Here is a 16824-nt window from a genome sequence, read left to right on the forward strand (position 1 = left end):
AACCTCCAATTCTTGGGCTTAAGCGATTCTCTTGCCTCAGCCTCCCAAGTAGCTGGGACTACAGGTGCCCGCCACAACGCCCGGCTAGGGTTTGGACCTGCTACCCTCAGTGTATGTGGCTGGTGCCATAACCACTGTGCTTCGGGGATGAGTCAGCAGGGGACTTTGACATCAAGTTGTGCCACCTATAAGAACATGGGCAGATATAGGACAGAAACAAAGTGTCAGTGTAGGTCACAAAGACCACATGTCGAGGGGTAGGCTTCAGTGGTCTCTAAAACTACTAATAATGGTAAATACTGAGTTCTTTGGAGGAAATATCTGTAACTTTCATCAGATTTCCAAAGAAGTCAGTAACCAGAAAAAGGATTAGCACTCTGGAAAAGGCAGAATGATTTGAACACATTTTTGTCCATACTTAAAAAGCAGCAGTAACCACAATGCAAAAGGATTCAGTGCCAGGTATTTGGTACTCAGGGCTCAGGCAGTAACCACAATGCAAAGGACTCAGTGCCAAGTATTTGGCATCTGGGACTAAGGCTGGCGTGCCAGGGGCAGGAGGGCCACCCAGTGGCCGTGGAGGCAAGTCCTGGGCCTGTGTGGCTCGGTGGAAGGCTGGGGTGCAGCGGAGCCAGGGCTTGGGCCGCGATATGGAAAATACGATAACCATATTTATTTTTGCAGTTTTTAGTCCTTTTAGTCTTATTAACCAATTTGCCTACATTTGTTCAGAAATACACTTTTCCTAAAGAAATCTAGTTTTATATGTTAGTGATTTCAATTGACTGCCATTTTTCTAATGCATTATTTCAAAAAGCTCTAACATTTTTATGTTGCACTTTACACTTGAAAGAACATTTAAACATACAAACATATATGGAATCCACATACCCAGAACAATCACTTTCCACTAAACTGAAGCATAGACCATTTAGCCTCTCATGAAAACAATGAATCAGGCTGGTTAAGTGAAAGACATTACAATCAAGTTTTGCAAAAGAAACTAGGCTGCACTTATATAATTATTCAAGATGGCATGTTACCAGGACACGGTTGCCAGGAAGCACTCAGGTGACAGAAAGTTTGAACATAAACTTCAGTGACCTCTCATGTCTAAGGCCTTGCTTTCAAGACTCACTCTAGGTGGCTTTCACTAGTTTCTGCCAAATGCTCTTTTTAACATCCTACCTAAAATTTAATTTAAGCCTCTAATTACTTGATTTAAGAAAGATGTTATGTTGCTTCTGCTAGCACTGTTTATAGCTAACAGTGATAAAACTCCTTAAGTGGGAAGGTAAGAGTGAAGTCAATAAATAATCTACTTCCATAAGTGCCTCAAGCTCCAGGATTTAAATTAGGGGCCCAAGGCTCCATCACACCAGATCCAGGCAGAGAAAGCTTAGTGGAGATTCTCCTCTGTAGGATGCATTACTATAAATCTCACTGAAATTAATATTCCACCCAGTGCCTGGTCTGTCAAATAGGAATAACGTCAAAAAGCACCATTTCTCATACTTTAAAATGCAGATGACAGCCTGTAAAGTAAATGATGATTAGTTTCTTGGTTAGGCACGAAGGTTGAAAAAGGTTGTTAGATGTCAATGGATGCATTTCTATAATCAATGTAGGTTCTAGTCATTTCTGCTGAGTTAAAGAACAGGCTGCTTGTGTTGGGTTTCAGAATTAAATGCTTTAAGAGGTATGTTTTCAGAGCTCAGAAAAAGCAAAGAAAATACACAATGTACAATTTGAAAAAGCCAACTTCTAAACTTTTGTGATATTTTACAAATAATAAATCCACATCCTTCATTTACTTTGCCTAACAGCACAAAATATTGTTACAGTAATATTTTAGGGAAGAGAGACCACATAATTGTGAATTTTATGTCTTTAAAATAAGAAATCTATATACAGAGATAAAGAACAGTAAAAACACGGGGCATACATAAGAAATGGGCAAAGCATTACCTGGGATTTCTTGTAAGTTCAAAGTTATAATAGTATAAAAAGAAAATACAGCAGAACTTCTACAGTTGACCACCTCCTTAAGGTGACCTAATTTTCATATACGTGTCAGTACAGTAGGCCTGGCTCCTTATGCAGACCACCTCCGTATGCTGACCAGTTTGTTACAGTCCCTTGGGTGGTCAACTTACAGAGATTTTACCGTATCTTCCAATGCTGCTAGGCAAAGGGGTTTTGTTTTGTTTTGTTTTACTGAATAAATGAAAGAAGAATAAATAGTTGACAATCATGTTTTTCTCTAAAACCACATCTGGCTCATTCTTTCTGTAGGAGCAACCATGGCTGATAGCAACGATCTGATTTTATGATGGATTATTCAGAGTTATGAGGGTATGAGCTAATACCAACTCTGAGCTAAATATTGAAATAGGAAGTAATACATTTTTTTGCTGAGTCTACCTGCAGGAAGGTAGGAAACAATTTTGACATTTAGTAGTTAAGTTTCCTAAGTGAGTCTTTAATCAACAGAAGCATGTGAAAGACGAAAAATAGATAAGTTCTAGGAACACAACAATATAGCATCAGTATAAACTTTCAAAATGTTCTTTGCCCATTTCATCTATTTTATTTGTTTATTTTTTTGAGACAGAGTTTCACTGTGTTGCCCCCTTGGTAGAGTGCCGTGGCATCACAGCTCCAGCAACCTCTAACTCTTGGGCTTACGTGATTTTCCTGCCTCAGCCTCCCATGTAGCTGGGCATACAGGTGCCTGCCACAACCCCCGGCTATTTTTTTGATTGCAGTTGTCATTGTTGTTTAGGCGGCCTGGGCCGGGCTTGCACCTGCAAGCCTTGGTGTATGTGGCTGACACTCTACTCACTGAGCTATGGGTGCCGAGCTTTATCATCTATTTTTAAGGGCCATACTTCACAAAGAACATAGAAATTGATATACCACCTTACTATGCTCAGTAAATACCCACTCTTTTTAAAAGATACTTCCAAGACAGAGTATTTTGTTTCACCAAAAACCTCTGAAAAATGAGGCACTAAAAGCCAATAAACAAACTTCAGTTTGAGGACAGTAAAGAGCAGATTTGGGTATCTTCACATGCTTTCTAAGTGGATTTCACAACAGATGACTATAATGACTACACCCAACAATTTAATAGTATAATTCAGGCCCTTCATTTGGATACAGACTTAAATGTTTCAGTCACTCATAAGAGGCCAAAGGAACCCTTTTTCCAGAGATAGAACTATCCTCTTTGAAGAAATACCCTGCAGGAAACAATCCACGTGGGCTCATGGGCAGGCAGGCAGCCAGTACAGAGACCCTCAGGAACACTGACACCCACCTGAAATAAAGCAGCTCTAGTTCATATCTATTTTATCATCCAGATCACACCTTCCAGCCTATACTGTAGAGGAAAGGCTCTTGGGGAAGATTCAGTAAGCACTGGAAGGCAAGTCTAAAGACAAGAAACGGAGTACAGTCTTAGCCAGTAGGAACCATGAGTCAGGAACACTGACTATAAGAATTCTGCTCCCTACTCTCTCCCTATAAAGCAGGCATCCTCAAACTACGGCCCACGGGCCACATCCAGCCCACCTAGGATATTTATCCGGCCCGCTAGGTGTTTTTGCTGCCGTTGCCTGTCCTACTTAGCAGCCGACTCCTCCCAGGGGCCAGCAGTCCGACCCTCCAATGGTCTGAAGGACAGTGACTGGCCCCGTTTAAAAAGTTTGAGGACCCCTGCTATAAAGGACCTGGGTGCTTGCTTTTGGGGGCAATAACAAGAAAGGGACGGTTGGGGAGAGGTAGGCGCATTCCACTGATAAGAGAGGAGGCTAGGGCCTGGGAAGGAGCCTGAATGGCTCCTCACCTCCTGGTGGGCCAGAACTCCGTAATTCTAAGTAATTGGCACAAAGAAATGACTTTTCTTTTCTTTTTTTACCCTTTACTCACTTTATTGCCCTCTAAAGAGTGCTAAGGCATCACATAGCTCATAGCAACCTCCAACTCCTGGCCTTAGGTGATTCTCTTGCCTCAGCCTCCCAAGTAGCTGGGACTACAGGAGCTCGCCACAATGCCCAGCTATTTTTGGTTGCAGTTTGGCCAGGGCTGGGTCTGAACCCACCACCCTTGGTATATGTAGGGCCAGCGCCCCACTAGCTGAGCCATAGGCGCCCCCCTAGAAATGACTTTTCTTAAAAATTTGAGATAGAGTCTGACTCTACCACCCTAGGTAGAGTGCCATAGTTTAAGATAAACAATCTTAAACTCTTGGATTTAAGCCATCCTATTGCCTCAGCCTCCTGAGTAGCTGGGACTATAGGCACCCACTACAATGCCCAACTAGTTTTTCTATTTTTAGTAGAGATGGGTAGGGGTCTCACACTTGTTATAGGATGGTCTTGAACTTCTGAGCTCAGGTGATCCACCCACCTCAGCCTCTCAGATTGCTAAAATTAAGGGCGTGAGGCACCATGCCCTGCCAGAAATGACTTTCCCCCAGTGCCTTCATCTCATGTCATCGGGGAGTTATCTATGTCTGTCTGTGCTTGCCATTGTATCCCAGGCCTATTATTTGACACAAATATATTTACTTTTGGTCCTCCTATACTTTAAGGCAAGTGTCATGAGAGTAGGAGCTTTATGAATACTGCTCTCTAGCAGCTTGAGTGGGGCCAGCATGTAAATGCACACTGAGTGAACAGAAACAGGAATGAATATGAGATGACTATTCACATTAACTCAAAGAACCTCCTCGTTCAAGAGGTATCAATAGGAAAAGTAAAATTTCAAAATGTAACACCAAACCACAGTGCAGGCAAAGTTGATAAAACTTAGGAAGGAAATACTGGCACTGTCAATGAGGAAACCCACTTCCCCAAAACCTCCTGTAGATAATTAAAGTGATAAAGATTAACTCCCTGAACCCACATTACAGTATGACTAATTATAAGAAAAATATTATAGGGCAGCGCCTGTGGCTCAGTGAGTAGGTACCGGCTCCCTATGCCAAGGGTGGTGGGTTTGAAATCAGCCCTGGCCAAATTGCAACAAAAAATAGCCTGGTATTGTGGCGGGCCCCTATATTCCCAGCTACTCAGGAGGCTGAGGCAAGAGAATTGCCTAAGCCCAAGAGTTGGAGGTTGCTGTGAGCTGTGCCACCATGGCACTCTATCAAGGGTGACAAGGTGATACTCTGTCTCCAAAAAAAAAATAAAGAAGAATATTATGACTACTGAACTCCTCACTCCCTGTAACAAAGATTCTTAAACTTAGGTCAGGCCATGGGAAGGCCCGAGTTTGTTTGAAATATTATATGCAGAGGAGGAGAAAATATTTACAAGCCACATTATCTGACCTAAGACTAGTATCTAGAATATAGAAAGAATTCTCAAAGCTGGGTGTGGTGGCTCATGCCTGTAATCCTAGCTGGGAGGCCAAGGCAGGAGGAATGCTTGAGCTCAAGAGATAGAGAGCAGCTTGAGCAAGAGTGAGATCCTGTCTTTACTAAAAATAGAAAAAAAATAGCTGGGTATTATGGCAGATACCTATAGTCCCAGTTACTTAGGAAGCTGAGACAAGAGGACTGCTTGAACCCAGAAGTTTGAGGTTGCTGTGAGCTAGGCTGATGCTATGGCGCTCTAGCCTGGGGCAAGAGACTGTCTCAAAAAAAAACAAAAAACAAAAAAAGGAACACTCAAAACTCGACATCAAAAACACAAAGAGACAATTCACTAAAGAGGATACACAGATGGCAAATAAGAAGGAAATGACAGCTTGGCGCCTGTGGCTCAAGTGGCTAAGACTCCAGCCACATACACCTAAGGTGGTGGGTTCAAATCCAGCCTGGGCCCGCCAAAACAACGATGGCAACCAAAAAAATAGCCAGGTGTTGTGGCAGGCGCCTGTGGTCCCAGCTACTTAGGAGGCTGAGGCAGGAGAGTCGCTTAAGCCCAGGAGTTGGAGGTTGCTGTGAGCTGAGATGCCATGGCACTCTACCCAGGGGGACAGCTTGAGGTTCTGTCTCAAAAAAAAGAAGGAAATGACTTTTAACATCATCAATCATTAGGGAAACAAATTATTAACACAACTATAATGAGACAGCACTGCACATACCTGTCAGAATGGCTGAAGAAAATTATGATAATGGTAAATGGTGGCAAAGACACAGAGAAAGTTGATTACACTCATACATTACTGCTGGGAATGTCAAATGGTACAGACACCCTAGAAATCAGTTTGGCAATTTCGCAACATATAACTCCTATGAGATCTAGGGGTTGCACTCTTGGGTATTTATCTCTAGAGAAATGAAAACTTAGGTTCACACAAAAACCTGTACATAAAAAAATCTAGGGCAGTGGTTCTCAACCTTCCTAATGCCGTGACCCTTCAATACAGTTCCTGTGGGTTACGACCCACAGGTTGAGAACCACTGATCTAGGGGCTGGGTGCAGAGGTCACGTAATCCTAGCACTCTGGGAGGCTAAGGTCGGTGGATTGCTTGAGCTCATGAGTTCGAGACCAGCCTGAGCAAGAGCCAGACCCCATCTCCAAAAAATAGCCAGGTGTTGTGGTGGGCACCTGTAGTCCCAGCTACTCAGGAGGCTGAGGCAAGAGGATCACTTGAGCCCAAGAGTTTGAGGTTGCTGTGAGTTATAACATTGCAGCATTCTACCAGGGCAAGAAAGGGATACTCTGTCTCAAACAAAACAAACAAACAAAAACAAACCTGTATACAAATAACAGCTTTATTTGAAAAAGCCAAAAACTGGAATCAGCCCATATGTCTTTTAACGGGGAAAAGTTAAAATAAGCTGTGGCACATAAAGCCATGGAATACTCTGTGGTAATAAAAAGAATAAACTCTTGACACACACAATAGCTTAGATGAACTTCCAGGGAATTATGCTGACTGAAAAAGGCCAGTTACAAACAAAAGGTTATATACTTGCATTTATCTAACATTTTTGAAACAACAAAGTTTTACAAATGGAGGACAGATTAGCAGCTGCCAGGGATTAGGGGTGGGGTGGCATGGCGATAGGGGGAGGGGGTTCAGGCCATTAAAAAACGGCAACAGAAGGTATATTTGTGGTGCTGCAACTCCCTAGGATCTTGATCTTGGTTGATACAAGAATCCACATAGGTGTTAGACTGTACAGAATCCACATGCACAAAGGAGTACAACTAATACCTGAGATGAGTGAACAGGAGAGATGGATGTCAGTGTCCTGGTTGTGATATTTTCCTATCGTCTGGAAAATGTTACCATTGGGGGAAACCAGGCAAAGGGTACAAGGATTTTGTATTATTTCATACAACTGCGCGTCAATTTAATGAAAAATTATGTATGAGGGAAGAGTAGAGAGCCTTCCACACAGTCTCAATGGAGACTCACAGCACCTACTACTAATTTATTCTGCAAGGACTGTTTTACACATTGTTAAGAACACACATACAAAATTTTAATCCTAGCAACAATCTTAAGACAGGACTTATTACTGTTTTGCAAAAAGTAAAAGTGAATTGAGGCCCGGAGATGAAGTAACCCATTTAAAATCATGCATGAATGACTGAGCAAAAAGCCAGAGCTCATGGCCCACCCACTATTCCACAATGCCAGACACCCAGGCTACGCAGATGCCATGAAATGACAACTCAAGAAAATAAATCATTCCTACAAGGATTGTAAAATTTTCAGTTTTCTGGAAGCCCTTTAAGACAGTAATCTAAATGGTTTAAATGGCATTAAAAAGGGGGAAAATTATAGGATAATATATACACTATGATGTGAAGTACTGGAAAAGATCACCTATAAAACAAAACTCTTTCTATATATACATTTATATGTATGCAAATACCCAGACAGATCTGTGAGAACATCCATAGACTTGCAAGATTTCACCTTTAGGGGAGATTAAAGTGGAAGTAAAGGACTGATCAAGGGGTGTTTAGAAATTAGTGTTTGAGTTTAAGGCTGCATTCTAATTCAAGTACAATTTGTCTTTTTTAAAAAGCAGAAAATAAAGCAAGCACTTACTGCATTCATAGATCTGTTCCAGCTTATCCACAGAAGAAAGGGAGAAAAATTTATAACCGGACTTACTACCAACAGCTAGGGACCTGCAAAAAAGCCAAATTCAGAAATAAGAGCTGATACATGTTGACAGCGATAATGCACAAACTAGCTCCCATGTTACCAGTTACTATCCATGCCTACCAAAAATTAGCACAGAAAATAGAATTTCACATAGTTTATACCAGGTGCATAACACAAGAAGATGTTACAAGGTCAATAAAATACAGACAATATTATTTAAAACCTATGCAACTTTCTTCTAGTGATGAATATGTACAATTGAAATCTGCTAACATAATAGATCTTAAGTGTTCTCACCACAAAAAGAAGGTAACTATGAAGTGACTGACATATGAATTAGTTTGACTGTGGTAATCCCTTCACAACATATGTCAAAACATCATGTGACATACCATATATGTATATAATTTTGTCAATTATATTCCAATAAAGCTGGGAATATTTAAAAAACAAAAAACCCTATAAAACCTTAAAGTTTGAGATACAAATGAAAGGAATGAGCCCTACATTATTGGTTCCCTCAAAACAAAACTATGGCATTTCAGGTGATGTGATATACAAGCACAGTATGTATGAGAGCTGGAAAGCTAAATAAGCCAGTATTTTAAATTTTAAACAACGATATTTACAATCTAGGCAGGTGAATATCAGTAAGCCTTTATTAACAATGGTTCCATCACTTACACTGTGCTTTGGCTGAGAAGTAGGGTGGAAATGAAAAGGGTCCAAAAAGCTAACTTAGAATCTGGAATCAGAAGACTGCATTGTTGGCTTTTAAGGGAAAAGCAAAGGATCCATCCTGAGACTCACGTTTAAGATTCCATATCAATCACCCAACACCACTGCTTCTGCTAATAGGCTCAAGGAACTCAAGAGTTCACAGCCCTTCTAGCACAGGGGATCCGTGACACTAAATCTTGATCAGAGAAAATAACCTCTCTGCAGAATGCAACTAACCAAGGGATGCAGAAAGTCCAGTTTTTCAGAAAAGGATGAAAGAATTAAGCAGGAAGCAGTAGGACGAGGGAGGAATCAGATACTACGATCATTTTGTTTTTAACACCTGGGAGAACATGAAAACAAGTAGATAAACCAGAAGACTGGAAAATAATGAAGACAGACGTTTCTTACTTTGAGTATTCATACCCTAATATTAGAGCTATTTTAATGATCAGGCTATCTACTAAAAGCTTGATTTTTCCAACTATTTTCACACATATGTGAAAGAAATATTCCAAGAAGGGAGTGGCTATAGTCACTATTAATATTTAAAATTACATTGGTTCATCTTAGGAGCATAAAAGAATAGAAACAAAACTCTACCATCCATTTTTTCTTTGCAAAAAGTTACTTCACTATATTGAATTAATTATATCAATGAATTATTATTACCTGTAAATTTTGTGAAGTAATAAAAGAACCAACAAAAAACACAAGAATAGAGCGGCACCTGTGGCTCACCAGAACTCTTAAGAAACCGATAGGGAAATATTTTCCAGATAACTAAAGATTGCTATTTTTAAGCACCAACCTCCTCCATCTACCATTCTTTTTTTTTTTGGAGACAGAGCCTCAAGCTATCCCCCTGGATAGAGTGCCATGGCATCACAGCTCACAGCAACCTCCAACTCCTGGGCTCAAGCAAGTCCCCTGCCTCCGCCTCCCAAGTAGCTGGGACCACAGGCGCCTGCCACAACGCCCGGCTATTTTTTTTGGTTGCAGCCATCATTGTTGTTTGGCGGGCCTGGGCTGGATTCGAACCTGCCACCTTAGGTGTGTATGGCTGGTGCCTTAGCCACCTGAGCCACAGGCGCCGAGCCCATCTACCATTTTTGATTAAAAAGCAAATCATCCTTACGTTGTATACTTTTCTATGTTCTTTATCTCTCTCTCTTTTTTTTCTTTTTTGAGACAGAGTCTCACTTTGTTGCACTTGGTAAAGTGTTGTGGCATCACAGCTCACAGCAACCTCAAATTCTTCGGCTCAAGTGATTCTCCTGCCTCAGCCTCCCAAGTAGCTGGGACTACAGCTGTCTGGCACATGCCTGACTATTTTTAGAGATGGGGTCTTGCTCTTGCTCAAGCTGGTCTCAAACCTGTGAGCTCAGGCAATCCACCTGTGTAGGCATCCCAGAGGGTTAGGATTACAGGCATGAGCCACCATGCCCAGCCTCTTTCTTATGTTCTTAAACAAGGGGATAGCAGATTCTTCTAAGTTGAGGGTTTCATGTACCCCACAGCAAATGGCCATATTGGAGTGCTGTTGTAAAAGTATTTTTCTGTTTTTATTTTGCTGTCAATTGTTAATCTTCCTGGTGACCATTCTCCCTTTTTCTAACTTCTTGTTAACTTGGAAACCAAATCACCACGCTTATTAGCATTATGTATGAAATAAGCTTAGAGAAGGCCTCTCCCCTGGGCAAAATTAATGAGCCCTAGGACCTGATGTTAAGTTTTGAGACCTCAGGTTCTCAGCTGTGTTCCACAGGGGTAGAAGGTATTTAAAACCAGGCTCTGTCAATCAAGTTTGTTGTTATTCTAGATATTTAGAAACTGATTTAGCATATTAAATACCTCAGCTAGGATCAGCACCCGTAGTTCAGAGGTTAGGGAGCCGGCCACATACACCGAGGCAGGTGGGTTCGAACCTGGCGGCCTGGGCCTGCTAAACAGCAATGACAACTGCAACAAAAAAATAGCTGGGCATTGTGGCGGGCACCTGTAGTCTCAGCTACTTGGGAGGTTAAGGCAAGAGAATCTTAAGCCCAAGAGTCTGAGGTTGCTGTGAGCTGTGACACCACAGCACTCTACTGAGGATGACATAATGAGACTGTCTCCAAAATAAATAAATAAAATAAAAACCTCAGGTAGAATTTACCCAGTCTACAAAACTGTGCACTCTAGCCAGTAAGAAATGGACACAAAAATGTTCCAAATATTTTTTTGAAATGTATATATAGTATACTATTGAGTATGTACTTTATTAATAAAGACAGGCCTTTTAAAACAATGACATATGACTTGATATTTTCATTTCAATACCAACAATCAAGTTCACACATCCCTTTGGAGACTGTGCTTCTAATAATTACTCAAGATTAGCCTGACCATATGGCAGACATATTAATGGGAGAAGCAGAGTAACAGATGAGATTTTCCCTAATAAACAATCTTACTGTCAACAAATGTTTATGTGGTTTTTAAGTTAACACAACGGGATCTCTGACTGATAAAGGGAAAACTAGCAAATTATAACCAAAACCAGATGTCTTTATTTACAGCCCTCTACATTATACTCTGACCTCCCTCCCCTACTGTGTCTGGTGTTCAAATCCAGAGCCCCTGTTCTGCCCTCTCCAGAGACTAGCCTGGTTCTTGCTAGGGAGGAAGAATGAGCAAATGTGTCTTAAACACACACTGAACCACTCCTCTTTATTTTTATCTTACGTGCCCCTTGTCCCCACTTCTAGATATGCCCTGGTCTGCCAACCCCTGAGCCTTTCTGGGATTCTGCAGTTTCAAATAGGCTGGTTCTCTGCTTTCTCTATTAGCCATTTGAGATCCAGCTTCCTTTACCACATGCTAGCTTCCAAATTTTGTTGCCACAACCTCCTTTCTCATTCTCCCCACCCTACAGGTTAAGCCCTTTAAAATATCTTTTTGACATTTTATTAAAGTTTTGGGATGGAGCCAAAATAAATGCTTGTGTTTTGATCCACCATCTTTAATTGAAAAGCTTTTGTCAATAAATTCAAACTTGAGCATTCAACATGTAAAAGATAGTAATTTCCACCAATAAAAAGGAAATGTGAAACTGAGTTTTTTTGTTTTTTGGGTTTTTTTGGGGGGGGGGCAAAGTCTCACTCTGTTGCCCCAGGCTAGAGTACAGTGGTGTCAGCCCAGCTCACAGTAACCTCAAACTTCTGGATTCAAATCATCCTCCTGCCTCAGCCTCCCAAGTAGCTGGGACCATAGGCGCCTGCCATACCTGACTACTTTTTCTATTTTTAGTAGAGATGGGATCTTGCTCTTGCTCAGGCTGGTCTCAAACTTCTAAGCTCAAGCATCCCCCCTTCCTCGGCCTCCCAGAGTGCTATGATTACAGGCATGAGCCACCGTGCCTGGCCCTGATGTTTTTCTTAACTCCTTTATCTTTTCTCCACCATGTTCCCAATCATTCGTCTGTAAAGGTTCTCCCTTTTCATTGTCTTCTTCCTGAAAAAGGCATACTTGACCATGAGAGAGGAACAGTCCAACACGTAAACAGGAAGCAACCCAAACTGGGGCTGCCAAGTTGGGCCCAACTAGGCCAAGACTTGGTAGACCCTGGCATCCTCACTTAGGGGAACAGCCCCCTTCATCCCCTTCACATCCTCTCTATCCCAAAGCTCCACCTGGATATCTCTAAGGACTTTCAATGTCACTATTATCCCAAGCACAGTTCATCTTTCCCCTTGAACTGAATCCTTCACTAATTTTTCTCCCATAATGTTATCACTATTCACCAGGAACCCAAGGCAGACCCAGGGAGTCATCTAATCTTTCCTTTGAATGCATCATACATGTGCACTGGGTCACCTAAGTCCTGATGACTAGTCTCCTTTCCATTGGCCACTACCATTGGATAATCTTTTTTCTAAATGATCTCCTGCTCTCTTCAAACATCTGCACAGCAGGCAGAATGAAACTTTAAGGTTAAAGGATCCTTAAAAACCATCTTTGATTTACACAAGGAGAGGGAGGAGAGCAGAGCAGTCAGTACCTTCCTAGAACAATGCTGTGAACTAAAAGGGACATACTTGAAGAAAGCAATACATTGAGATAGATTTCTCTTAGTATCACCAGACACTCCGTAACATCAACTCTACAAACAGACTTGAAAAGTCAAGTCCTCTCTTCTATCCCCTCTAGAAATGACATTTAAAACAGACATTGCTACATCACTAACTTCTCACAAGCTGTGGTATCTAGTGGAAAAATTTAGTCCCTGATATTTCCATTTAAGACTGAAGCGACACTCCTCCACTTATTAATTGCTTAACTTCAAATTCAAAAAGCCACGAAGTTCTCCAACAAAGCCTTCCAAGGTGTTACTTTCAGAAACCAGGATTGGAACTAACCAGGATACAGCGAGATGACGGGGACCAGCTGCTCTTGGTGCCCTTTTCACTGCTCTAGGTAGAAAAAAAAAATGGTAAAAAGTAAATAAAACTTATTCATACTTTTAGGATAAGAACCATGAAAAAATACAACATTTGAAATCATATTACTAGTACAAGAAAAAAGGTGGACAGTTACAGCTTGATATGCAATGAATACTGTGTCGTAAGGAATTTAAAAGACAAAAGATAAAGTGAAAGGATATAATATACATATATCAGATTAAACGAACTGGCTTCCAAATTTTCTCACTAAACACAGTAAATGTTAATTTAGACCAACATTCTTTGTTTTGCTAAAAATTGTACTCCTCTATTAAATTCTGGATGAGAAGGGTGAGAAAAAAACCATAAAGCCTTTCCCAAAGAACTTTCGTATTTCTTTCAAGAGTAGATTTAAGACAAATTACATTAATCCAGTAAACTTTTACTATAATCCTAACTTACCATTCATTCCAATTTATGTTTATACTATGTCCAGGTCTCTTTGGCAAGTCAAAATTAATGACATAAACCTCTTGAACTAATAACTTCAGGACTCACAGGGCAATGGGTAAGCAAATAATTTCCAAGTGTGAAAGAAAAGGTCCTATTTCAGGCCAAATGGAGTGACAGTCTTTGACATGTATTATACAAGGAACTAGGTAGCCCAACTGAAGTGCTTCCCTAGGTTTGATTTCTAATATAAATAACAGGTAGCAAAAAACAAGTGTTGGAAAATGTTTTGGAAATTCTCTAATTAATACAAGGCATAAAATCTGGTAATACAACCATTCTTTACTGTTCTCAGAATACTAAGAGCTTAAATACTAAATCATAATTGCTTTGGAATTTCCTCTTCCCTCCTGGATTAACACTATCTATACCAACTATAATAAACCGCAACAGGTTGTCTGAACTATTTTTGTTATGCTGGTTTTGGTCACATAGAACACGACAGTATGTGGTAGTTTTTCTTTTTGGAGACAGAGTCTCATTTTGTCGCCCTAGGTAGAGTGCCATGGCATCACAACTCACAGCAACGTCAAATTCTTGGGCTTAAGCGATTCTCTTGCCTCAGCCTCTCAAGTAGCTGGGACTATAGGTGCCCACCACAATGCCTCACTATTTGTTTTGTTGTTGTAGCTGTCGTTGTTTGGCAGGTCCGGGCCACGTTCAAACCCACCAGCATTGGTGTATGTGGCCAGCGACCTAGCCACTGAGCTATAGGTGTGGAGCCAGTATTTGGTAGTTTTAATCTTTAAAAATTGCTACATTATGATTTCTACAGAATCCTACTCTGTAGGCAGAAAAAAAAAAAAGGCATGACAAAGTGGAGAGAACACTGGGAGAGAGCTCAGGGGACTTAATTCCACTCCTGACAATTCGGGTACTAATCATATGCGTGAGCTCTGAAAGTTTGTATACTTCAGTTTCTCATCTGTAGTTGAAATAGGTGATTTGGCCCCTTCCAACTTTCAGTACAGCCCCACTGTGGAACCGTCACTAGTTTCCCAACTTTGGAAATGTGCTATTGAGCACCCACCACATACTACTGATTGGGTGTATGCCGTTCTACAAATAACTTTAATTAATTTAAAAAATCTCATTTTCTACTTTGTTAATTCCTTCCAGCCAATAACACTCAATCAACTACTTAGTAAGATGCCAAATGACCCATTCCTCCTCTTACATCACTTCCTCTTATTCACTTCCGAAGATGGCTCTCCTACCTTCCAGCCCTATAACTCATCTTCATTCTTCAGAAACCTCATCTTTTACCTATCCTCACAGGTCATCAGAGGCAACAAGTGAAGAATGAGCTTCCAACCCATACCGGTTGAGACAATGTTCAGAGCCCATGGGTCGGCATTAAGGTACTCTCTTGCCCTAATGACGACCCACCCCCTGAAACACCAAAGAGCATGCACTTCTCTGTTAACATCTCTTTTAGTTTAGTTTTCTCTCTAGCTCGGATGCCAGAGAGAATGGCATGGATGCCAGGATTACTGCTAAATTTGTTCCTTACCCAGAGAAGATAACAAAGTTACCTGCCAAAAGGAACAGTGAGAAAGGAAAAAAAGAAAATGAAAGAGGAGAAAAGGGTCCCAAGATGATGAGACAAGGAGGGCCTGACGAGAAGAGTTGGAGAGTGGGAGAAAAGGAAGCAACCCACTCGCACCGCTCCACAGGCAGCCAGGACCACAGGCTAAGCCACAAAGTTCTAATGTGACTTTGTAATAAGTGAGATCTGAAGAAAGAGCCCTCCCTGCCAGCAAATGAGAATACCCCCGCACCAACACGTCCTCCGCGCGGAGGACGCAGCACCAGGGCAGCGCCCGAGGGTCTCCCAGGAGGACACCCCTCCCTCCGTGACCCGGCCCCGCCCCCAGGGACGTTCCTGTCTGTCGCTGCCCGCCAGAAGGCCGAACCTGCGACCCCGCCGAGCTCGGCGCGAGCTCCAGGCGGCAAGAGACAGCGAGGCGCCCCCCGTAGGCCCGACCCCAGCCCGGCCTTACGTGTTGTCCTGGTTGAAGTTAGCGAAGAGCAACTGGCCAGCGCCAGCTTCCCCGCTCTGACTCGCCAGGTTCATGGCTGGGCGCGTGGCTGGCGGGCGGGTCGGCCCGGCCGGGGGCACGCGCCCACGAGGTGGGTCGGGGTGCGCTCAGGGTCGGTGCCGGGCCCCGCTTGTCGCCTCGGTCGCCGCCGCTTGCCGTCCCGGGATCAACCGCCGCCTCATCCCGTCCTCACTCTTGTTTATGCTCCAGCGTCTGGGAGCTACGCACGCCTGCGCGGTCCCGCCCCCGTGGCTCACGGTCTCTCAAGCCGCAGGCGCACTGCTGACGTCCCGCCCCCTTTACCTCTGGCCTGGGCCAGGGTTCCGGTCGAGCACTCAACGCACGCGTAGCACGGTTTGGTTGCGATCGCGGCGGTAGCCGCGCATGCGCATGGGGAAGAGCAACGTCGGTGATCTCATCTTAACCCCAAGAGGGCACATGTGATAGTCATTACCTTAAATATTTAGGTGCATTATCTTATTTGATGCTTACTGCACTCTATGTAGGGAGTGTCAGATCTCCATTTTACAGATTTGAGAACAGAGGCTCAGAAATAATCCGTTTCCCAAGTGCTAGCTCTGAGACTGGCAATGCCCTGTTTCTCTAAGGCTGGGTCTCCGGGAGATCGCACTTTAGATTTATTCATTCATTGAGCAATATTTAGGAAGCATTTTTTATATGAAGTAAATTGACCTCCTTCTTTCCCTCAGAGAAGTTACAATTGGAGATGTTTAATTATAATTACAATGCAGGGGTACAAAGCACACACATACTGAGGTTACTATAGCCTAGACTTAGGGATGGGAAGTGTGCAATCAGACTTCCTGGAGATGACACCTTAAGTTTGAGTAACTGGCCTAAGGGATGGAAGTGCTCTGTATGGCAAAGGTCTGTGGGGGAGAGTTGACCTGCTCAAGGAACTTTATAGTCAGCTTAGAGCAGGAAGATAAACACAGACAAGATTGGCTGGAGAAACAGGAGGTGGCCAGATCAAGCTGAATATTGTTAAGATGCATTAAGTAAAAAACTTAATTATTATCCAAAC

General features: G+C 42.4%; 1 protein-coding gene across 1 annotated transcript in view; it reads right to left on the bottom strand.

Annotated features, from left to right (window-relative positions):
* WIPI2 (WD repeat domain, phosphoinositide interacting 2) overlaps positions 1-16060 on the bottom strand; it is a 38718-nt gene extending 22658 nt beyond the window's left edge. Inside the window, exons 1-2 of the mRNA XM_012808711.2 lie at positions 15741-16060; positions 8024-8106 (exon numbers count right to left, since the gene is read on the bottom strand). Of these exons, the coding sequence (XP_012664165.2) occupies positions 8024-8106; positions 15741-15814 (157 nt within the window). The 5' untranslated portion in view covers positions 15815-16060. The remainder of the gene's footprint in view (positions 1-8023; positions 8107-15740) is intronic.
* Between the last annotated feature and the right edge of the window lie 764 nt (positions 16061-16824).

Source organism: Otolemur garnettii, unplaced genomic scaffold, assembly GCF_000181295.1.
Source record: "Otolemur garnettii isolate 467f Iridium unplaced genomic scaffold, OtoGar3 scaffold00092, whole genome shotgun sequence".
NCBI lineage: Eukaryota > Metazoa > Chordata > Mammalia > Primates > Galagidae > Otolemur > Otolemur garnettii.